This window comes from Plasmodium berghei (assembly GCF_900002375.2).
Source record: "Plasmodium berghei ANKA genome assembly, chromosome: 6".
Taxonomy (NCBI): domain Eukaryota; phylum Apicomplexa; class Aconoidasida; order Haemosporida; family Plasmodiidae; genus Plasmodium; species Plasmodium berghei.
The window spans coordinates 793,305-817,056 of record NC_036164.2 but is presented as its reverse complement, the minus strand read 5'-3'; the positions used below and the strand labels follow the sequence as shown (position 1 = coordinate 817,056).

General features: G+C 21.9%; 10 protein-coding genes across 10 annotated transcripts; 4 read left to right on the top strand and 6 right to left on the bottom strand.

Moving 5' to 3' along the window:
• Nucleotides 1–1,013: 1,013 nt before the first annotated feature.
• On the top strand, nucleotides 1,014–2,825 carry PBANKA_0620100 (U3 small nucleolar RNA-associated protein 7, putative; the record flags this gene model as incomplete). The annotated part of the gene is made up of 1 exon (XM_034563846.1): nucleotides 1,014–2,825. The coding sequence occupies one exon, from the start codon at nucleotides 1,014–1,016 to the stop codon at nucleotides 2,823–2,825; it is 1,812 nt and encodes a 603-aa protein (XP_034420701.1).
• Nucleotides 2,826–3,838: 1,013 nt separating this feature from the next.
• On the top strand, nucleotides 3,839–4,845 carry PBANKA_0620000 (pre-mRNA-splicing factor CWC15, putative; the record flags this gene model as incomplete). The annotated part of the gene is made up of 2 exons (XM_034563845.1): nucleotides 3,839–3,893; nucleotides 4,091–4,845. The coding sequence occupies 2 exons, from the start codon at nucleotides 3,839–3,841 to the stop codon at nucleotides 4,843–4,845; spliced, it is 810 nt and encodes a 269-aa protein (XP_034420700.1).
• Nucleotides 4,846–5,409: 564 nt separating this feature from the next.
• PBANKA_0619900 (Obg-like ATPase 1, putative) lies at nucleotides 5,410–6,812 on the bottom strand (the record flags this gene model as incomplete). Its single annotated transcript, XM_034563844.1, has 3 exons — nucleotides 5,410–6,494; nucleotides 6,593–6,639; nucleotides 6,763–6,812. The coding sequence occupies 3 exons, from the start codon at nucleotides 6,810–6,812 to the stop codon at nucleotides 5,410–5,412; spliced, it is 1,182 nt and encodes a 393-aa protein (XP_034420699.1).
• A 705-nt stretch (nucleotides 6,813–7,517) lies between these two features.
• PBANKA_0619800 (zinc finger protein, putative) lies at nucleotides 7,518–10,655 on the top strand (the record flags this gene model as incomplete). Its single annotated transcript, XM_034563843.1, has 1 exon — nucleotides 7,518–10,655. One exon carries the CDS (start codon nucleotides 7,518–7,520, stop codon nucleotides 10,653–10,655), a length of 3,138 nt encoding a protein of 1,045 aa, XP_034420698.1.
• Nucleotides 10,656–11,515: 860 nt separating this feature from the next.
• On the bottom strand, nucleotides 11,516–13,150 carry PBANKA_0619700 (rhoptry-associated leucine zipper-like protein 1, putative; the record flags this gene model as incomplete). Its single annotated transcript, XM_034563840.1, has 1 exon — nucleotides 11,516–13,150. One exon carries the CDS (start codon nucleotides 13,148–13,150, stop codon nucleotides 11,516–11,518), a length of 1,635 nt encoding a protein of 544 aa, XP_034420697.1.
• A 997-nt stretch (nucleotides 13,151–14,147) lies between these two features.
• Nucleotides 14,148–15,305, bottom strand: PBANKA_0619600 (protein pelota homolog, putative; the record flags this gene model as incomplete). Its single annotated transcript, XM_034563839.1, has 1 exon — nucleotides 14,148–15,305. One exon carries the CDS (start codon nucleotides 15,303–15,305, stop codon nucleotides 14,148–14,150), a length of 1,158 nt encoding a protein of 385 aa, XP_034420696.1.
• Nucleotides 15,306–16,664: 1,359 nt separating this feature from the next.
• Nucleotides 16,665–17,330, bottom strand: PBANKA_0619500 (conserved Plasmodium protein, unknown function; the record flags this gene model as incomplete). The annotated part of the gene is made up of 1 exon (XM_034563838.1): nucleotides 16,665–17,330. One exon carries the CDS (start codon nucleotides 17,328–17,330, stop codon nucleotides 16,665–16,667), a length of 666 nt encoding a protein of 221 aa, XP_034420695.1.
• A 1,156-nt stretch (nucleotides 17,331–18,486) lies between these two features.
• Nucleotides 18,487–18,992, top strand: PBANKA_0619400 (V-type ATPase V0 subunit e, putative; the record flags this gene model as incomplete). Its single annotated transcript, XM_034563837.1, has 3 exons — nucleotides 18,487–18,605; nucleotides 18,734–18,781; nucleotides 18,923–18,992. 3 exons carry the CDS (start codon nucleotides 18,487–18,489, stop codon nucleotides 18,990–18,992), a joined length of 237 nt encoding a protein of 78 aa, XP_034420694.1.
• Nucleotides 18,993–19,743: 751 nt separating this feature from the next.
• PBANKA_0619300 (conserved Plasmodium protein, unknown function) lies at nucleotides 19,744–20,411 on the bottom strand (the record flags this gene model as incomplete). The annotated part of the gene is made up of 3 exons (XM_034563836.1): nucleotides 19,744–19,850; nucleotides 19,980–20,042; nucleotides 20,267–20,411. The coding sequence occupies 3 exons, from the start codon at nucleotides 20,409–20,411 to the stop codon at nucleotides 19,744–19,746; spliced, it is 315 nt and encodes a 104-aa protein (XP_034420693.1).
• A 1,396-nt stretch (nucleotides 20,412–21,807) lies between these two features.
• Nucleotides 21,808–23,247, bottom strand: PBANKA_0619200 (common gametocyte gene 1, putative; the record flags this gene model as incomplete). Its single annotated transcript, XM_034563835.1, has 1 exon — nucleotides 21,808–23,247. One exon carries the CDS (start codon nucleotides 23,245–23,247, stop codon nucleotides 21,808–21,810), a length of 1,440 nt encoding a protein of 479 aa, XP_034420692.1.
• Between the last annotated feature and the right edge of the window lie 505 nt (nucleotides 23,248–23,752).

Sequence of the window (23,752 nt, the reverse complement as noted above, 5' to 3'; positions counted from 1 at the left end):
ATGTGTATAAAACAGTGAAAAGTTATATTATTGTATATAAAATAACAATGTAAAAAAAACAAAATATATGTTTTCTAATTTTTTTTGTATTTAATAATATCTATTTTCAACTTACATACTACGCTATTATTATTTGTTTTTTCCTTATTTTGCTCATTCGCATTTCCTAAAACAATTCCATGCCATGTTATTATATAATAACATATTAATTTTTTCCAAAAATCAAAAATAATTTTTTTTTTTTTTTAATATATTTTAATTATATACATATATCAAACGCACAGAAAATAATTCACTTTCCCAAGTACATATAATATTACATATTTATTTATATGGATAATATACGTTTATTTGTAGATAATTATTCATATTTATTTATATGACAACTATACATGTTTATTTGTATGATAATTATTCATGTTTATTTTTTATTTATTTTACATGTACATATTTATTTTTTATTTTATAAAAAATTGCATAAACATTTTGCCAACAGTTTTATAATTAAAACGTTTTATGCATAAAACACGATAAAAAAAACGTTCATAATTAAGAAAAATTAAACAAATTAAAAATAAAAAAAGGAAAGTATTACATTTATTTATTTATTTATTTATTTATTTTCCTGATGTTTTATTATTTTATTTTTATATTTACCTTAATGCAATGCAAAATATGCGAAAATTGTTGGTAATATATAATAACTATATCAAAAATATTCAAATTTAAATGCGAGCTTCCATATCATTTCCACTAAATTAAAAAGAAAGTTACAAATATTTTAAAAAACAAATAAACATATAGATCTACTTTATGTTCGTAAATAATAATCTTTCTTATACATGTTGGAATGATATATGAGCCTCGAAAAAGGAATTAAAACATAAAAAGTGGAAACAGTTTAATATGCCAATTTGCAAATGATAAAAATATAAAACAAAGAAAGGCATAAAACAAAAAAAGATATAAAACAAAAAAAGGTATAAAACAAAGAAAGGAATAAGAAACATATCATGAAAGGCAACTTGTTCGTTGAGCAAAATGTCGAAACGGAAAAGATTTCTGAAAATAAACTCAACATAAACACGGACAAAATTATTCATAAAATAAAAAAAAAAATACGAAAAAAACAAGAAAACGGTCATAATCCAAACATAAATCTATTACCAAATAATAAAGAAATATTACTGTCCAAAGATTTTCCAAATCCCAAAAATATTAAAAATAAAAAAATAAAAAAAAAACTATCAACAGATGTTAAACTTGCAATATTATCATCAAAAAAAATTATATCAAATGCTCAATTTAATAACATAAATGATCAGGGTTATATTAAATTGACTAGCCAAAAAAATGAAAAAAATATTGAAAAAAAAAATATATCTCATATTCAAAATATCTCAAAAGATGCTACAAATGAAGGCCTCATTAACTTAAGCAAACAAAAAGGAGAGCTAAAGATAGTAGAATCTAAAACATTAAAAAATGAAAATTTTTTCCGAAATGATTCAATAAAAATTACTCAAAAATATATATATGAAAATGCAGATGTAGGAACACAAAAAAAAGTCTTTGATCTACATCTAAATATGGGTCCATATACATGTAATTATTCTAGAAATGGAAAATATTTATTAATAACTGGCGAAAAAGGACATATAAGTTTTTTAGACACACATAATATGGAAACATTATGTGAATTACAAGTAAATGAAACAGTTAAATGTAATACGATTTTTCATAATCATAAATTGTTTGCAATTGGACAAAAAAAATATATTTATATTTATGATAACACTGGAATTGAAGTAAATTGTATAAAAGATATTTTATATCCATGTCAATTAGAATTTTTACCATATCATTTCTTACTTGCATCTATTGGCGATTTAGGGGAATTAGTATATCAAGATGTATCAGTTGGTAATATTATTACAAGAAAAAAAACAAAAAGAGGACCATGTTCTATAATGAAACAAAATAAACAAAATGCAATTATATATTTAGGTCATAAAAATGGGCATGTTACATTATGGTCCCCAAATATGGATAAAAGCTTATGTGATATATTTTCTCATAAAACAGCTATATCATCTATTGGGGTATTTGACAATTATTTAATTACAGCTGGTATTGATTGTACATATAAATTATGGGATATTAGAAAACTTGAATATATAAATTCTTTTAAATCACATAATATTATAAACAATATAGATATTAGTGATACATCTATGGTTGCATTTAGTATGAATAGTCATTTTAGGACTTATAAAAATTTTTTTACAAAACCAGAATTATATTTAACTCATAATACATGGGGCGATAGAATAAATTCAATAACTTTTCAACCATTTGAAGATATATGTTGTGCAGGTTTAAAATATTCTATCAAATCTTTTATTGTTCCAGGGTCTGGATTAGCTAATATAGATACCTTTGTTAATAATCCTTATGAAACTAAAAAACAAACTAAAGAAAATGAAATTCGGCAATTACTTGATAAATTACCTCCTGAAACTATTCAGTTCAGACAAAATGAAATTGGAAAAGTTAATCCACATCTTTCCCACGATAATATCAAAAAAAATATATTATCTGAACAAGTTACTACTATTAATACTGTACGCTCAAAAAATAAAAATATTTCACTTAATAGACATGAAAAGCACAAAAATCCAAAAAAATCCAAAGTACAATTTTCCAAACACATACCAACATATCCAAATAATAAAAAAAATGAAAAAAAAAAAAAAAATAAAAATAAAAATAAAAATAAAAAAAATCAAATCGTAAATAAAAAGAGTGAACATAGAACACCATGATTCTTTTGGCTTAGTATACCATTTTTTTTTAATTTGAAAAAATAATTCAAAAGAATTGTCAACTTATGAAAAGTGCAGAAATTCATACATTAATCATATTTTACTCGATAAGACATTGAACTTATTTTTAACCTATATATAATCATCTATTGCATTGTAGCAATATTATTTTTTTTACTTTAGCTTTTTTATTTTTTTATCGCTTTCTTTTATTTATAATTAATTTGTCACTACCCCTTTTTACGTCTTTAACAATTTGTATTTTAATTAATTTGTTCATTTTTTTTCATTTTTTTTCATTTTTTTTTCTTTCTTTTTCTTGTTTTCATCAAACATGCTTACCAATTGTATATCACTATTTATGCATACATCTTTATGTTATGCATTAATAAACTCATACATATGTTTAATTAAATTGATATTTAATTTCCATATTCTTCTCATTTCCTTCAAAGCAATCATTTCTTTGTGTTGCTATCATCATTTTTTTTTATTTTTATTCATATACTAGCAAATATAAATATAGTATGTATTTGCTTTAACATTATTTAATTTTTTTTTAAGTTTATTAAATATTTTTAAAATATTCTTTAATTTGGCAATAATAAATAAAAAAATTACATTTTTGTAATATCACAATATATACTATTAAAAAGGAACTAATTTGAAAAATATAATAGGATTGTTTTATACATAATTCTTTTTATTATTTTTTATTTTTATGCGAAAGGAAAAGCTTGGAAAGCTTAGAAAGCTTCGATCAAATGCGCTGAAGTAAATATCAAAAAAAAAACTTTACAAAATAATATAAAAAAAATACTATAGTCATTTATTAATTGAGTACCATTATTTACTTATGCATATTATATGAAGAAATCAAAATTATATAATTTGAAAAATAGTAAACATTTATTATATATAAATTAATATGATCATATATGTATATATACATATATAATCATATTACGAAATCTATAAGGAAATCATAATAGCAATACAAACCAAATAAAACAATGACAACAGCACATAGGCCTACATGGTATAATGCCATTGGTGGGGAAAATCAGGGTAAACAATCACAAAAATAATAATAAAAATATAATACATATAAGCATAATGAATAAATAAAAACATTAACGAATTAAAATGTTACATTTACAATTTAGTCTTTATGTTGCTATATCAAATTGTTCATATATTTAAAGCTTTGTTTATTTTCGAATTATTCCCATATTTTTTACTTTTTTTTTTTCTGAACATATCAGGTGGTAATAGAAAAGTTGGGCAAACCGCAAAAGTTTGTAGCAGGGATTTGCCTGGCCATACAAAAATGAAAATGAGAGATTTGAACGACTATACAGAGGACAAGGAAATAATCAAAAATAATTTAATTGAACTAGAAAACAAATCCAATAAACGAGAAGGAAATAATAAAGAAAATAATAACAATAATGGTAGAAATAAACTGCTAGCCATTGAAAATATTAAAAAATTAACAAATTGCGATTATACTAATCCCTTTCCAGAGGATGAAGATGACGAAATTCAGGATGAATGGAAAGCACACAAAATGAAGAAAAAAAAGAAAGAAAAAAATAATAATAATTATGAACAGAATGATAAAATGTCCGAAGAAAATAGTAATATCATAGATAGTGATATGAATACTGAAAATAATGACGAAAGTGATGAAATGGATAATGAGTCTGATGAAGAAGAAAAGGAACTTATGAGGGAACTCGAAAACTTAAAAAAAGAAAAACTAGAAAAATTGAAAAGAGAAAAAGAAGAAGAAGAACTTATGAAAAATAAAAAAAATAATGTCCTTACAAATAATCCTCTTATAAACTTAGAAGATAGTGATAATGAAGAATTTGAAAAACTTCAAAAAAAAAGAAAGTGGACTGATGAAGCTATATTTAGAAATACTTGTGAAAAAAAAACAAAAACAAATACATTTATAAATGATACAGTACGTACAGCATTTCATAAAAAATTTTTATTTAAATATATACACTAATTTTTCAGCGTCAAACAAGTATATTTTAAATTTTAGCAATTAATTTTTATGTTTACACATCTTCATGCAAAGTATGTACCAAAAATATTCATACATATATTTTGCTCATCTTTATTTCGTAAATTTTATTAAATTTATTCATAAAAGACTTTGAAAATGTCAATTATTTTTACCGATTTTTTGTTTAATTGCATTTTTAATTCTTATATTTTTTTTGTTTTCCCTGTTCCATTACATATTATTTATCCTATTTTTCAAACAAAATTACACACATGAATAATATATCTATGTGCATTTTTATATTGGTTAACTAGCCATATTCATAACTTTATTGTATTTGTAAAAAAAAAAAATTGACATAAATTTACCTGAACGTTCAGAATTTTAACAGTTTTTAAAAATATTCGAAAAATGTTGGTAAATACAACAAATGGATAATATCATTCATCAAATGAAGATCATAAGACAATGTAAAACAGTTTATATGTATTTCATACAAATGTTTATAAATAAATCTTCATAATTATCCGTGTTTTAATCATTTTTTAGAGGTATAAAAATAAATTATTTTTTTCCCGATGAAGATACGTTAAATTTGAAAAATACAATATCTCCATCCTCAATTACATAATCTTTTCCTTTTTGTAAATATTTTCCATTGGCTTTTACTTCTCCTTCTGATTTAAATTCTACTAAATCTGTGTATTTATAAACCTCTGCACAAATAAATCCTTTTTCAAAATCTGTATGTATAACACCCGCTGCTTGTGGCGCTTTCGTACCTTTTCTTATAGTCCAGCATTTAACTTCATCTTGACCACAAGTGAAAAAATGTATTAAATTAATTTCATAATAACCAGTTTTAATAATTTTATTTAACATACTAGTTTTAATATTATTTGCTTTAAAATATTCTTCTTTTTCATTTTCAGTCATAAATAATATTTTTTGTTCAAATTCTGCACAATAAGGTATAATAGTACCTTTATTTTTTTCTTGGACCCAATTATATATTTTTGCTAAATATTTATTTTTTTGTCGAATAAAATCATTTTCACTCATATTAACTAAATAAACAACTGGCTTTGCAGTTAAAAAATTAAATTCATTAATAACTTCAATTTCTGAACTTTTCCAAGTTCTATCTTTTATCCATTTATGTTCTTTCAAATGTTCTAAAACAATAGTTAAAACATCATGCTCATTTTGTTTTATTTTATCTTTTTTATTTCGATTTAAAACTTTGGATATTTCTTCTAAATTTCTTTCACAGTTACTTATATCTTTATAAATTAATTCAGAATTTATTATTTCCATATCGCGAACAGGATTTATATTTCCTTCTGTGTGTATAATATCTTCATTTTCAAATGCTCTAACAACATGATATATGCCATCTACTGCTGCAATATTTGATAAAAAGTTATTTCCCAATCCTTCTCCTAAATGTGCATTTTTTACTAACCCTGCAATGTCAAATATAGAAAGATATGCATGTACAGAACTTTTAGGTTTAAAATGGTCAACTAGCCAATCAAACCTTTCATCTTCAACTGTTACTTTTGCTTCATGAGGATCGATTGTACAAAATGGATAGTTTTCTGCAGGAATGTTCAACTTAGTTAGTACATTAAATGTTGTTGACTTTCCTAAACAGTGAAAAAAAATGAAAAAAAAGTAAAAAAAAAGTAAAAAAAAAGCAAAAGTGTATCTATGCATGCGTCCAAATTTATGAATATTTTCCTACCTACATTGGGCAAACCAACCAACCCCATTTTTAGTGTGTTTTTGGGTCTAAAAAAAAATTCAATATTATGTAGTCTATATGTATATGCATATATAGAATTGTATTATTTTAAAACATATTATTCTAAATTCATTAAAATAATACAACTATCGAGTTTTATACAATCGTACCTTCCTAACAATAAAACCTTTGGCTCTTCTTCCTTTTTTTTTGGCGCCATCTTGTTTTTTATAAACAAAAAAATAAAATCAATGATATAGAAATAAATATTAAAATAAACAACTTTCTTATTACAAACTTTTTAAAAAATATAAGTTCCAAATAGTACGTTGTAACTCTTTTATAATATTTTTTTTTCATAAATTATATACTCTATATATAAGATAGCCCTTTTTTTATACTGTACAAAATACAGCTATGGAAAATAATTTCTATATTATATAGTGTTATATATATATATATATATATATGCATATTTTAAATAGATATATTTATTTATTATTTTGTACTTTGGCAAAGAATATAAATAATTAAAATTTTTCATATAATTTATTATTAAAATAATTTATATTCGTTATAAGGTACAGAGAAAATATTATTAAAAAAAAAAAAAAAAATTTCCTACATTTTTGAATAAGCATATTTGTTATACATATTGGCCAACTTTATAAATCAAATCCATTATATAATTAGTAATATTACACAAGTTTTATCATATATATTTTTATTAAATTAAAAATATACCATATATATTTTCACCCCAGTCAGTATACTGCCGGTCCATAATATATTATTCCATTCCAAAATTGTAACATATTAAGGGTATATATATATATAAATATTCATATTAAATTATTTTTTTGTCACTAATTTTTTAAAATAAAGAAAAAAAAAATGGCAACAATGTTTAAGACCAGCATAGAGAATGTTTTATTTAATTGTGTATAGTCAAGATAATATTAAAAACGTTAAACAATGCCTAAGTATATTTGAAAATATATATATTTATAATGGAAATAGAGTAGAAAAAATAAATTACAAAAATTGTACTGATAATAAGGAAATTGAAAATAATTTTTTAATAAAAGAAAAAGAAAGTATACAATACAAATATATACAATATTTAAATAAAAATAAAATTGAATATTATGCATCATCATTTATAGAATTATATGTAAATAACACAGAAAATTTTGATTTATATTTAATTAAAGGAAATGAACAAAATACAATTACAAATAAAAAAGAAGGCACATCACATTATTTAAAAAATTACACAAATTTTGAAGATGTTCGAATAAAAGAAAAAAAAGGAAATACTCCAAAAAACGGAAGGAATACTAAAAAAGTTAATTCAGAAAAACAAACAAATGTTGAAATAAATAAACTAACAATTATAGAAAACCAAAATCATCAAAATGAACTTAATATACCATTACACAGATCTCATATGTTATTTATTTTATCATTGCCATCTTATTTTATTTTTTACGATTTTTTTTCTTTAATATTTGATTATATCGATTATATAGATAAAATAAAGATATTTTATGTTAAAACAAACTTTGACGTATTTACAAAAAAATCAAATCAAATCAAACAAGCCTCTTTTAATCATGAAAATGCCAGTAGTGACAATTTGGGTAAAAATTGCGAAAATCAAAATGGAAATGGAAATGCACAATTTGAGAAATTAGGAGAACAGAAAAGTCGTTCTTCAAAATCCAAAATCCAAAAGGACATGTTTAAAAGTATTTCCAACGATATTTATAATCAAAAAAATAAAGAAAGTTACATTTTGACGAATCAGAAATTAAAATTCGAATCAAATGCTCAATCAGATTCCACCTTAAATAGTATCACAAACTCAAGTGTAGAATTATATGATTTTTTTTCAATACAAACTAAAAATATGTTTATAAAAAACAATACAAATATAGATTGCCAAAATAATTCGATAAACTATGATTGCATTAATTTTGTACAAAATGATCAAGGTATTAACAATAAATTAAAAAAAAATAAAAAAAAAGAGAAAAGTGTGAAAAAAATACGACAAAAAAATGAAGAACATACGAAAGATAACAATCCAGATAATATATCAAAAGAAAAAAAAATTCAATTTTATAAAAATTTATACAAAATTTTTAAAAAAAAATTAAAAAAAAAAAAAATATATAAAACATACTCTCTTTTAATATTATTTAAAACACAAATATATGCAGATATGTTTTATAAAAATTTTCATTGTAAAAATATAGATTTATTAATCAAAAAAAATATATCAAAACGAAATATAAATAATTATCCAGTTTACAAAAGTTGGAACATTTATTGTTTATTTGTTAGTGTTGTATATTATATTCTAGACCAAAATTATGAACACGATCAACTCAAAATATCATACCAAGCATCAGAAGAAAAAAACAGTGAACAAAATAATATCACAAACATAAAAATATTACAGAATAACGAATCACAACAAATGTTATCCAAAATGAATGCAAATTCGATGAACACACCTAGCGAACAAAATAATCAAACTGACATTACAAATAAATCAAATACTCTAATTATTTTAAATAAAAAACAATCTGAAAATAATGATGCTAATGAAATTAAGCCAACAAAAATAATACATCCTATAAATATTTTCGATATAAATAATTATGAACAATTTTTTAAAAATGTTATAATTGACGGGAATATATGTATATCTACTTGTATATTTTGTATGGAACGTTTAGGAAATTTTATATATTATATCTTAACACGAAATAAAAGATCTGATAAAGAATTATATAATACTAATAAATATTATACATCCGATAATTATATTAACATGTCATGTAATGCATGTATGTTCATAATTTTTTATGATATTGTTTCAGAATATACAACTAATTATTTTTCATATGTTATTGATGATGTTTCAAAGAAAAGTTTAAGCCCTCAAAGAAATGAAAATGTAAATGATTCAAAAAAAAACGAAAAAATATATTTATACAATCAAGGAATGAATAAAATTATTCAATTAAACGAATTAGTAAAAATATTAAAATGTAAAAATTGTAATCATGTTGATGATTTATGGCTTTGTTTAATTTGCTCGAATATTGGATGCGGAAGATATCAAAAAAGCCATGCAAAAATACATAGTTCAAACTTTAATCATAATTATTGCATAAATTTAAAAACAAAAAAAATATGGAGTTACCATGATGATTCATTTATAGAGGATACAATAGATGCTCAAATAATAAACAACAATAATGAAAATATAACAGACTTTTCAATTAATAATATATTCGAGAAATATAGCCCCAATAATCAAAACAATCGACATAGTTATCATACTAGCATAGTAAAAACAATAATTGATGAAAATGAAAATGAAAATAATAATAAAATAATAAAAAATATAAAATATGATAAAACAGAAAGCGAAAGTGAACATATGCATACTCATATATATAACGAAAATGAATATTTAAGAGATGATGTAGAAAATTTAAAATATGACACATTATATGAATATAATGATGAAATATATGATAAAATTTTTGATATATTTACTAATGATACATATATTGATGATAATTTAAAAAATGAATTATTATATATTTTATATTCTAAACTTTCATATGAATCGAATATTTATAACAATACTTTAATTGACTTACAGTATAAATATCTTAACAAATTAGAACAAAAAAAAATATACATAAAAAATATTCAAGAAAAAATTAATGAAATTAAAAAACAAAATAATCAAATTACCAACTATATTCATCATATCGATCACTTAATAAAAACTAAAAATTCAGAAAAAATACAAATGCAGAAAAAGATTGATTTTTATAGAGAACTAAATAATAATATAATTGCTCAAAAAAAAAATGACAAAAATATCAACCAAAGTAATAATGGAAATAAAAACCATAACCAACCTAATAAAATTGATGAAAATGATCAAGATACTGATTCAAAAAAAATAAAACACCTAGATCAAACTATAGAATCTTTACAATCCCAAATTGATAAGTTATTATTAGATTTGTAGAGTCAAACTCCAAAAAAAAAGGACATGATAAGTTTGTATAAGCCAATAAATATATTTTTTTTTATTAACATGAAATAATTTAGCTATCTGATAGAAAAACGCGATATCCACAATTTACCCAAAATTATAGTTTAAAGTAATTAAATTTAATAGTTTTTTTTAAATACGTAAATGTTTTAAAGGGATAAAAAAACAAAAAATTTAAATCAATAACCAAAAGCGACAAAAAAAAAACATGTATACACAAATACATGTATATATATATGCACAAAAATTCTTAAAACATAAATAAAGATACACACAAACATATATGAAATATAAAGATATCCAAAATGTAAATTTAAAAAAAGCATATATTTTTCAAAATTATAACTCAATCACATCCATAACATATATTGTGAGGAAATGATAGAAAAATTAAAACAAGTATATATTCACATATTAAAATCTATAAAAATAAATAAAAATTAAATATAAGGATTTGCATTAACCTAAAATTCGAGAACCATCGTATTTTCTAAAATATATGATCTACATATAGTTTAATATTTTATTTTCCATAACCATACAATTATTTTTTATGTACTTTTACCCATATTTGTATGAATAACTAGCCAAATAATAATCATACATAGATAGACATATATTTATGAACTGTTCATGCAAAATTGTATTATTTTTCATTTTTTTTTATTTAATTAGCTAATTGTAATATTTTTTTTGTGCTATACAATGATATCACAATTTTTTCATTATTATTTTTTATGGGTTTTATAATTTGTTTCAACTTTATTTGACTTAAACGGCATACTAGGAATATGTCTATTTGCTTAAATTAATAAATGAATATAATTCAGTCCTTAAATTAGATTAGAAAGCATTGCATATAATTTCTTGAGAGTTATTTCATCCTTTTTAAATATATTGAAAAAATGATTTTTCATATTTTCATCAAGATTGAAATGTTTTAAAGTATTTTTTTTATTATCATTATTTTTTCCATTTGGATTATTTCCTAATTTTTTTAATTGTTTTAACCCATGTCTTGATTTATTTTTTTTATAATATTTGGATTTATTACCTTTTCCTACTTCAATAATATTATTATTATTATCGTTATTATTATTATTATCGTTATTATCATTATTATCGTTATTATCATTATTATCGTTATTATCATTATTATCATTATTATCGTTATTATCATTATTATCGTTATTATCATTATCGTTATTGTCATCATTTGAGTTCATACCTTTGTATGAAGTATGAACTCGTATGTTTTTTAATTCATTTCCTGCTTTACTCATAGTTTCGTCGATTTTTTGAAGTAACTCCCCTTGTCCTTGAATATTGTTATATACAATATTTCCTGTATTTTTTAGTTCAACTGACAAGTTCAAAAGATTTGAAACAATATTTTGAGCTAAATCAACTCTTTGTGAACTTTCAGGATTTCCATTTTCATTACTTAACTTGATTGCTAAATCTCTTAACTCATTTGATTTACCCATTAATATGTTAATAATATTTTTATTTAATTCAACTTGTATTTTTTCTTTGTCTAATAAATTACCTTCTAATTCTAAAACTTGAATAATTAGTTTTAAATATTCTTTTTGTTGAAAAGAAATATTATTAGAGTTTAAAAGTTTTTTTAAGATATCGATAATTTCTTGAATTTCTTCTGAATTATTTTCTTTTTTTCCATTATCATCATTTGGAATATCATTATTTTCATCATCTTGGATATCGTTATTTTCGTCATTTCCATCATTTTCGTTATTTTGTGATTTCATAGGACATTTGTTATTTGTTTCTTGAATGCTCAAAAAGGATTGAATAGTTTCAGAGTTTGAAGTTCCTAATGACATATTTGGATATTTTAAATTATTTTTATTCATATATGCACTATTTTTTAACAAAGTAAATTTTTCATAATTTTCATAATTTTCACTTAAAAAGGAAAGAAAGTTTCTAAAGTTTTCATTTTGTCTATGTAAACTTTTTTTTATATTTTTCAAAATATGAATTAACAATATTTTTCTTTTTTTTTCTTCGTATAATATATCAGAAAAATATTTTACTCCATTATTTCTATCTTTGTTGCTTTCACAATTTGATACATTAATATTATTTCTAAGATTTTTATTAGCTTCTTTTGAATTCAGATTATTAATTTCATCAAAACTGTTTTGATTTAAATTTGCAAATTCTTTATCTACTTCTTCTAAATCTTCATCATATTTTTCTTTTCCTTCTCCATATGTATTATCAATATATGATTCTTCTGATAACTCATTTGATTCATTACTATATTCTTCTATTAAATAATTATTTTTTGTATTACATCCGTCATTATTTTTATTGTTAAACTCTTGATTTACATATTTCTCATTACTTTTGTTTAATTTCGACATCACATTGGATCCATCCACATATTTATAGGAATATACAATCAGTTGAATGATTGTCAAGTAAATAAATACCTTCATTTTAGAAAACACAAAATAACAAGCAATAACAAGAATAAGAAACAATATTTAAGCAGATGCCTATAATCTCACCACATAAAAATATTTCACACCAATTATGTTTTTGCATATATATACTTTTTTTTCTAATTTTATTTTTTTATATTACACAACCAAAAACAACTAAAACTGAAACATTTACAATTTCTAATATATTAAAAAAAAAAATGATAATATTTCGCAACATAGACATATATACTTTATATATAATTTTTTTTAAGGAGTATTATTAAATGTCTATATAATTTTTCTATCTTATTTTCATATTTACAATGTTTATTTTTTTTATTAAAAGCTGTAGCACTATTTTGCAGTATATAAGCATGCACCTTCTTTACATTATTTCATATTATTTTTGATAAAATTATAATTAGTAAATAAAAATTCATATGATATGCCAAAGAATAATATACCATAAACTATACTAAAATGGTTATAATTATTTATCACACTTTTTTCAACATAATCCGACATATGCATGTATAGAATATATATCATGTATACTAGCCATAGACAAATGTGAATAATGGCAACAACATATTCCAGTATAAAACAAAAAAAAATAATAAAACATATGTATATGCATAATATACATACTTGATCTTAGCGAAAAAATAGAAGATGTATATTATTTATCGGCAATATGATTTAGTATGCACATACATGGATAATTTAAAAAAAAAAAAAATTAGAATAAAACAATAATATAAATACATCATAATAATATGTGTATCATATATGTACACATTGAAAATAAAAAAACGAAAAAAAATGTTTAATTTAAAAAATATCTAAAAATTGAGAAATATAAAATTTTAAAAATATATCACGAATAACTATTTTGTTTACCTCTTTGCATATATCATGGTTGTCTAACTATATGATACTTTATTTTTACAAATTTTTTGAATTATATAAAAAAAAATAATTGCATTGATACAAACAAGTTGTTTTATTGTTAGATATTATAACTATCCTCATAATATTTTTTTTCATTTTCAAAAGTAATTGGAAATTTTAAAATAGCGGCAATACCTGTCAATGAGTTTAATTGTTCCCCAGATATATGATTATCAGAAAATATAAAAACTTTTCCATTTTTTTTCACTTTTTCAATAATTTTAACATATTTTTTTCTGCTATCAGCATTACAATTTCTTATTTTTCCATCGGTTATTAACAAAGATTCGATAGCATTTAAGGAAGTTGCATATTCAATTTCTGAATCCCCATAACATATTTTCTTTTCATTTTTTTCAAAAAGTTTATAAAATTGGTTTAATATATCTACATGTGATACAACTTTCATATTTAAAATCATTTTTTTCATATTATTATCATTTATTATTTCATTTAGTGAATTCTTATATATGTTACTTGTTTTTACAATTATAAATTTATTCTTTATACTCAACATTTCTTTGTTGTTTTTCATATCTGACTTTTTATATATATAATCAAAAAAATCAGTTTTAAAAAAACCAGGACCCCCTAAAACAATACATTTTATTTTCTCATAATTCATATTTTTCATTAAGTTAATTAATACTTCTTTAAAAAAATTGTCCAAAGATTTTTTATACATAGAATTTATACTATTTTCACTTTTTTTTTTGTGTATTATCTTATTTATACTGAAAACTGTTTTATATAAATGATCAGTCATTAAATACATGTTTGCATGTCCACAATCAATTAATAAAATACCAACTTCTGAAATATTTTGAATATTTGTGCATTCTTCTAATTTATCTTTAAATACATTATCCCAGTTTTTTTTCACTATTTTTATTTTTTCATTAATACCTATATCAAATGTGTGATATTGTCCAATTTTAACAAATTCATTATTTTTTACATTTTTTCCTGATATTCTTAAATTATTATTTATAGAATCGAAATCTATTTTAGTTATATTTAAAACTAGCACCATCTTTCTTATTTCAGTAGCATATGAATTATTTCCTATTTCTTTATGAACTTTTCTTGATGTATATGCTTCACATAAATCGTTAATGCTTATCAAATTATACAAATTCCATAAATCATCATTTTCTTCAGTTAAAAGAGATATTACCATACTATCATGCTCTGCTTTTTTATATAGTAGCTTCATTATCACTAATTATATATTTTGTTTTATCAAATTATTATTTCAAAATAATTTAATATTTTTTTATTTAATCTACCTGTTATATTTTTTTGCATGCACAGACATGTTAAATTGTATAATCAACTTTATTATTTTTTCTATGATTCCTTCTTTTTATATTTAGTTATGGAAAATGTTCAAATTATATACATATAAATTTATTCTATACAATTTTATTTAATCCTTTTCCCCCTTTTTTAATCACAAATTTGTTTTCCATTTCTCTTATAAAAAAATTTTTAATTAATAATCCATGGATTTGTTAACAAGCCTTTTTTATGTGCTCTTTAAAATTTCCACCTAAATCAAATTAGTCAAAATGCACTTAAAAAATTGCCAAAACAATATGCAAATAAATGACAAAATAACTAAGTGAATAAGAATATATAAGCTACCCATTGCTCTATCTATATATGCGCATGCTTGTATACCTTGCTTGCATAAAATGCTCATGTTTTTACTTAACATGCTTGTAGCCTTCTATTTTCATTACTCCCCCATTTTTTGAAAACAAATTATTCATACATAGCATTAAAAATATATGTATCTCAAACAAGGAAACTTATTAATTAATCATGTTAAATTATATTGTAGCAAAATTTTCAAATTATTAGCAATTTTCATTCTCAAAAATAAAAAATTAATGATTATATATAAGTTTATTTTAATTCCTAACAATATATACCATTTGTTTTGTTTTTTTTAAGGTCATTATTTTAAGACATACGATTTTTAAATCCTTATCTCTAATACAGAATAAAATACTAAGTTACTTTTTATGAAAATTTTGATTATATTCTCAAAAAATATGACAAAATCATGTTTTTCCTGACCATTATGATCAAACTAGTGGCTAGTTGCACACATAAAAGGTTTTAAAAATAATAAAATAAGATTAAATAAATATACTAAAAACTTATACTTCTACATTGTTAGAGTATTGACTAATGAATGAATTTACGCAATTAATAGATAATGATATTAGGAATACAATCTATCAATTGATACAAAAAAAATTTAAATATTTAAAAACAAAAAAAAAGTAAGAAAAAATAGGGGACCATATTGTTGCCTGCTTTATGGTTAAATATTAATTATAGGGTATTCCCAAAAATGAAAAGTAGGATAGACAAACAAGCATTTAAAAAAAATGAGAAAAAAACAAAATAATAAAGTAAAATTTTCTTATATCATAATATAAGCGGTATCTTTATCCATTATTTTCAGGTTTAACATCGACAAAATAAAAATTTGAATTTATAGGTTACAAAAATTGTATATATACATATGTGCATATACTGTGGAGAAGATGGAAAATTGTAGCTATTTTTTTCGTAGCTTTTTACATTTATAACATTGGACATTTGAATAATAATTTTTTGCTTTGCAACTATAACATTCATACTGCATTGATGTTTTTCCAGTATTTTTATTTATATGTTTTTCACCACTTTTTGTTTCAAATAAAAAATTATCAAAATACTCATCACTCTGTAAAGATAATCCGTAAGCCTTTTCAAATACATCCTTTTCATATTTTAGTTTTTCTTCAACAATATATTTATGAGATAATTTATTTTTTTCAATACTATCATTAAAATAATTAAATGAGTTATATGAAAATCCTAGTTTTTTCATTTTACTCTTATTATTACCTTTACTATTTTTGTAATCATTTTCATCCAAAGAATTTGATCTTTGGATATGTTTTTTTTTATTTTTTAAACAGTGATCTGAACTATCACTGGCATTTTCTATATTCTCAGTTTTTTTTGATGGATAATAGTAGACACTTTTATTATTATAACTCCAATACTTATCATCCTTATTTTTATTTCCATGTCTATAATTCCTAGTATGGTCACTATAATCATTATCATAAGAATTAATTTTTTTTTTCTCTTTATTTATTTTTTTTTTAGTACTATCTTTTATTGTTTTATTATGTTTTTTTATAACATGGTCTTCATATTTTCCTTTTTCCTTCATTTTAATTGTTTTTTTGCAATCATTACAGTTAAATTTTTTTTTTTTCACTTTCGTCATTTATATATATATCTATTTATTTACATCATAGCTATTGTTTTTCATAATATATTTATAAATACTTGATTATATTATGAATATATATATATATATATAATAAATATAATACCAGTTCTTATATCACCATATTAGGGAAATGAATCTTTAAGGAACGAAGAAATAAATTCCATTTTCACTCTTTAATTTTTTATGCATACATAATATTATATGCATATATATATTTTTTTTTCTCCTTTTAAAAAAGTAATATTCACGCTAAGATGTTTATTTGCAATTTTTTTTAATATTTTAAGCTAATTTTTTTTTTGTTTTTTTAATATATGTATTGTATATATATAAATAAAAAAGCAAATTTATTAAAAAAATATTTATAAAAACAAAACTAAAAATATAAAATTGGGATCTTATTTTTACTCATAAAATTCCCCCTTTTTTATTTAAATACATAATATATATATGCGTGGTACGTATAAATTTATTTGCTTTTGTTTTTAAAGTCATTTCATATTTATATTTACAGTTTTATTATACTCAATTACGATTATATACTCTCTCCCCGTTCAAATACACAACAGTATACCCAAACAAATACGCGATATTATATGCAAACCTTCATGTGAATATCAGAATATAAATAAGTAAGTAAAACAAACAAGTGAATAAATAAAAAAAAATATATATATATATATATACAACATGCCAGTAATAATAAAAGAAAAAATATAATTTTTATTATCCTCCCTTTTGTTGTTATTCCTACATAAATGTGTGACTATCTCAAATTAAAAGAAAAAACAACATGAAGAATAATGTATATGTTTTATTACATATTTCCGTTCTTCATTTGCACACACATTATATCCTTCATTTTTTAAAAAGGGAAATTTCCCATATTATTAATTTGGATAATTCTGAATAAACAAATATTTCCTCCTTTTTTTCATTTATTTTCCTTTTAAATAATATTAAAAAAAAAGAAAATATATCACTGAAATTAAAAATTAAGGAGGTGGGGGGAATTTATGTTTTTCCATAGACAACTGTTATAATCAAGTTGGAATTTAAAAATTGTTTTTCATTTTTTTCATTTTTTTACAGGATGGATAGTAACATTATAACGGGAACATACACTTTCCTTATTATTTGGTTTTTGTCCTGTATTTTATTTTGCGTATTTTTTGCAAGAAATGGAAAGATAGCCTTGAAGGACATGTTTAAGTAAGTTTAAAATATTCTAACTTTACCAACTAATTATTTTATAAACTTCTAATTTGTTATATGTATGTGTGTGCATGTTAATAGACAGTATATCCCCAATGTGTTTTCATTTTTTCGACTTTGGGTAGATTAATAATTACGCTGGTTTCCATAGCCGTGTTTTGTTTGTGGATATTGTAAGTCTTAAAAAAAGAAAAAAATCATGGATATGCTTATTGCACTAAACTATTATATGGCCATTTTTTATACACTTCTAAATTGTTAACCTATTTTTACACAAAATTTTTATAATTCGTTTTTTTTTTTTTTTTTAACAGTTGGCTATGTGTTTATATATCTCAACTAAACCCAATGATATTTCCTCAGCGGAAAATCATTAATGAATAGAAAAAAAAAAAAAAAAAACATGAAGAAAAAAAAAAGTAAAATATATCAGCTTACACATAATAAGTACAACATATATTTGCATTTATCTACATATAAATAATTAATTTAATTTGCGATTCTAATTTTGTTGAATAAGTGTAATATTCGTATAGCATGGTTTGTTTTTTTTTTCTCCTCTTTTTTTTTGTTGTTTTTAAATAACTAAATAAAAAACATTCCGCTTTAAAAAAAATAAATATATTTTTTTATATACGTATGTATATATATATATATGAGTTGCTAAAAGTTAGAGAAATGCATAAAGAATAATAAATACATTTTTTATTAAAAAAATAAATATCTATAAGCATAAAGCCTAAGTATAATATTTTATGAGGGTGTTATGATGCCATGTATTTTATTCGGTGCACAAATATATACAACAGATATGTGTGCAATTCCATTTTAAAATTGTAAAAAAAAAAAATTAAAATATTTTCTCTATATTTCCAATATTACGGATATAAAATACGAAAAAGAATATTTCAATTGCCAATATTTATCAATCAAAACAGAAAAAAAAAATTATTCATTTTTTACCAAGCTCATACTGATAGATTATAAAATATAAAGTGAGCACCTCCCTGCTGTTGCTACCTATTTATATTGTACTTTCTTTTAAAATATTTATATAAACACTTAATAAACAGACTAATAAACTTGGTATCATTTATAAATCATTCAATAGTTAATATATCTTTTTATACATTTTTTATTTTTTTCTTTCCTTTTCTTCATCTAAACTAGCTTTAAATTTTTGCAATTCTGTCTCGACTTTCATGATAAACTTATCATCATCTTCATCATCATCATCCCATCCTGAAATCAAAAAATGCAAAAACGTTCAAACAAAATATAGATATTGTAAAATGAATACATAAATAATGTACAAACAATGTACAAATAACTATGATCACTCCATACTTTCCTATATAATTTCAAACCAACCTGCTGCTCCCCAATCTTCTTCCCATTTCTCCAGATCAGTATCAACATTAAGAGCTATACTACCTGGGATAAAGAAAGCAAAATGAATATATATATATATATACATGCATTAGTAATTATATCAATGCATATATATGCGCATAAATTGTTTTCGCTTTAATTGGGCGCAAATTTGGAGTTAACATAATTTTAGCAAATATAATAATGTATATCACAATTTATAATAATATATATGGTAATAACTTAATTGACATAAATATATTGGGTATGCACGAAAAGGAACTTACCCATTTCTTCAAATTCTTCAAGTTCATCATCAGGCTCATCGAATATGTAGATAGTATCATCACTTATTTCATTTGGTTTGATACCATGCTTATTATCTTTCAGTAAATCATTTTTATTATTTGCTCCTGGTATATTTTTTTGCATTTGTACACACTATTTTGAAATTAAAAAAAAATTGTAAAAATATAAAAAATAAATTCGATGTTATTATTTTATATTATCCTTTTAATGGAAATTTAATGTATATGTGGTATAAGTACTTTGGTACCTTCTCTCGTATATTACTTATTATACTTTTACTATTCTATTTTTATGTTTGTAAAACAAAAGTGAACTTGTTTATATTTTAATTGTTTGTTAAAAAAATTACCATATTTCTATTTGTAAAATATTAATTAGCGGAAGTAATTTTCTTTAAAAAAATTAATAAATAAAAATATTAATTTTTAATTTATTTTGATCTATAAGTTATGTACATATAATATATAGTATGTAGCTATATTTCGCCATGCTCATTACCCTTTTTATTTTTATTCAAATATGAACGAATTTTATTTCTTCATTTTTTTTTAATATTCACATGCGTATAAGCATACATATATACTGTATTATTCCCATACTCATGCATTTATATCTATCATTTATTCCGACTGTTATATAATATTTACATACTAAAAAAGGAACAAGTTATATCCTGAAAAAAAATAATAAATAAAATTCACACCAATTATATACACCATATCCTTATTTATGCAAATAAATCATAATTTTATTATTACATTTATCATCCTCCTGATCATATTTATAAAATATATATATATACATAATATTTATGTATCCAACAACTCTTCTTACCCTTTTCTATGAAAAATAAATTTACCGCTAAACATATTTTCAAAACCATTTTCAAGCATTCCATTTATACATAATCTATATACCTTTCTATTTTCATATTTTTCTCAACACCATTTGCAATGAAAAAAAAACAAAATACAATCTTCTATTATTTTTCTTCCTCACAACTCCATATTTATATATACATACACTTACATACCTACTCCCATGTGTGCACATATAAAGAAAATAGAGACGAACAAAAATACCTCTCCCTTTGCACAATAAGAAAACACTAACTTTGTGTAATTCTCAATCTTATTATACAATATAATAATTTTAATAATACATAAATAAATTCAAACTTTAGTAAGTATAGTTAAAGGCTATCTTGCAGCTTGTTCATTTACTAAGTTTTAATAAGTTTAGGCCTTTTAAGCACGTAGTATATATCTCAAAAAAAACATCATATATGATATACACAAAATAATCATACAGCATTCCACATCATATAATAGTTGAAATTGTAATGCATGTATTAAGGAAAAATAAATATAATAACATAAATAAAATCAAAGTAAACGTAAATAAAACGTTGCTATATAGATCACACTACACTGTTTTAAAAACAATGAAAGTTATGTTTGAATAGAAAAATAGATTTAGCAATTTGATATTGCCATCTATGTCATCCTGTGCAAAACTGTTACTTACTCGACACAAACATCGACAAATTGTTTACGTTATATGGAAATGCTTTGTTAAAATTAAATACTAAATCTGCAAATATATAAACTAAACCTGATACTCCTTCATTTACATAAATTCCGTATGAATATGGAATAGTTTCGAATGATATACTGGGAGATCCTGAAGTAATAATGCTACTATTCTTTTCAAGAATACTTGGTACATATATATTTTTTCCATTTACAACTGCATTTATAGTAATACTACTATTATTTTCAAGTCCTAATTGTATACTATATTGTGACAAATATCCATTTTTACTTTTTTGAATATTGGTTACATTAATTTTTGTTATTCTAGACATTGCAAAATTTTTTTGTTTAGAAAAAGCATTTTGACTTAATGCTAAAAAGTACAATGCTATTGAATTTGAATCCATAGGTGTTTTTCCTGAGCTAGATATAAATTTTTTAATTTGCTCCCTCGAGTTAAAAAATGATTTTGACACTAATAATCGTTCTTCCGGGTTTTTAATTCCTTTACCACTTATACTTTTATCTTTAATCATTCTAAATGGTATATCTTCGGCTTCCTTTGATAATATATTTAACAATTTTGTTTTTTCAGCTTTGTAATTACTATCTTCTTTATAAATAGGTAACAAGCTTTTGTTTTCTAAAGCGTACGATAAAGTAATTGGAAATAATTCCTTTACATCGATGTCTGCACCATTATAAAATACTCTTAAACCAAATTGTGTAGTTCTTATAACATCTATTAAAAATTTTGGAAGTGGACAAAGATATGCGATGTCTTTATTCTTAAATCCAGTTCGACTATCATAATGCCCAACTAAATATGGAAGTTGATAAGGCGCATTTTTCATTTCGGGGAATGTAAAATTTCCTATTGAAATAGTAATATTCGACAAAATTGCATATATTCCTAAAGTACTATTTACTTCATAATTACTATTTCTTTCACCCTTAATATATAATCCATAAATTGGTGCATTGTTCACTTTTAATTCATTTAAATGATTTGATATTAATCCCATTATAGTAAAACATAATGATTCTGGCTTTAATGTTTCTTTTAATACCTTTTCTTTATCTCTTGGGTTAAATTTGTAAACACCAAATAAAATCTCTAAATCATTTATTAAATATCTAAATTCATCTATATTTTTTTTTAAAATTTGTCTTGGTTCATTAACATTGAATTTTTGTTGTTTTAATTCACCATCGATATCTGTGTACAATTCATAGTTATTTTTTCTTTCATAATTTATATTCTCCCTTAAGTTAAATGGTTTATCATTCATAGTACCATTCTTTTTGCTTTTTCTTTCTAAGTCATCATTTATAGTCTTTACAGCATCATCATAATTCCCCTTAAATGGTCTTACAGCTGCAACACCGTATAGAAAAAGAGATAGCATTAAAAGTTTATTCATTTTTATATCTGTCTTATTAAGATTCGAGATGTTAACGATTTTGTATATGTATGTATAGTGTGTGTCTGGACGATGTCTTGTTTTGTAAATTTAAATAGCGTATGTTTGAGTACTTGAGAAGACAAAAAAATATAATATAGTAAAAATTGCGCACACAAAGCTAAATCGAATTGGTAATATTAAAACACCCAAGTTTGAAAAATGATCAAAATAAAGAAATATAAAAATATAAACATAAAGATATAAAAATAAATATAAAAATATAAATAAAAAAAAATATATATATAATAAAATTATAATTATAACAAAAAATATATTTTAATAAAAATTTAAATTATAAATAAAAAGGGAAAAAAGCTAGTATACAGTGAAATATTCGCTATATAGCCCCCCAAAATGAGCAATTAGCTACTTTTGGAAAAAAAAAATAGCCAAAATTATGAGCTGTTCAGGTGTACATACATGTATATGTTTTTTTCTAACCTTTTTTCTAACTTTTTTTCTA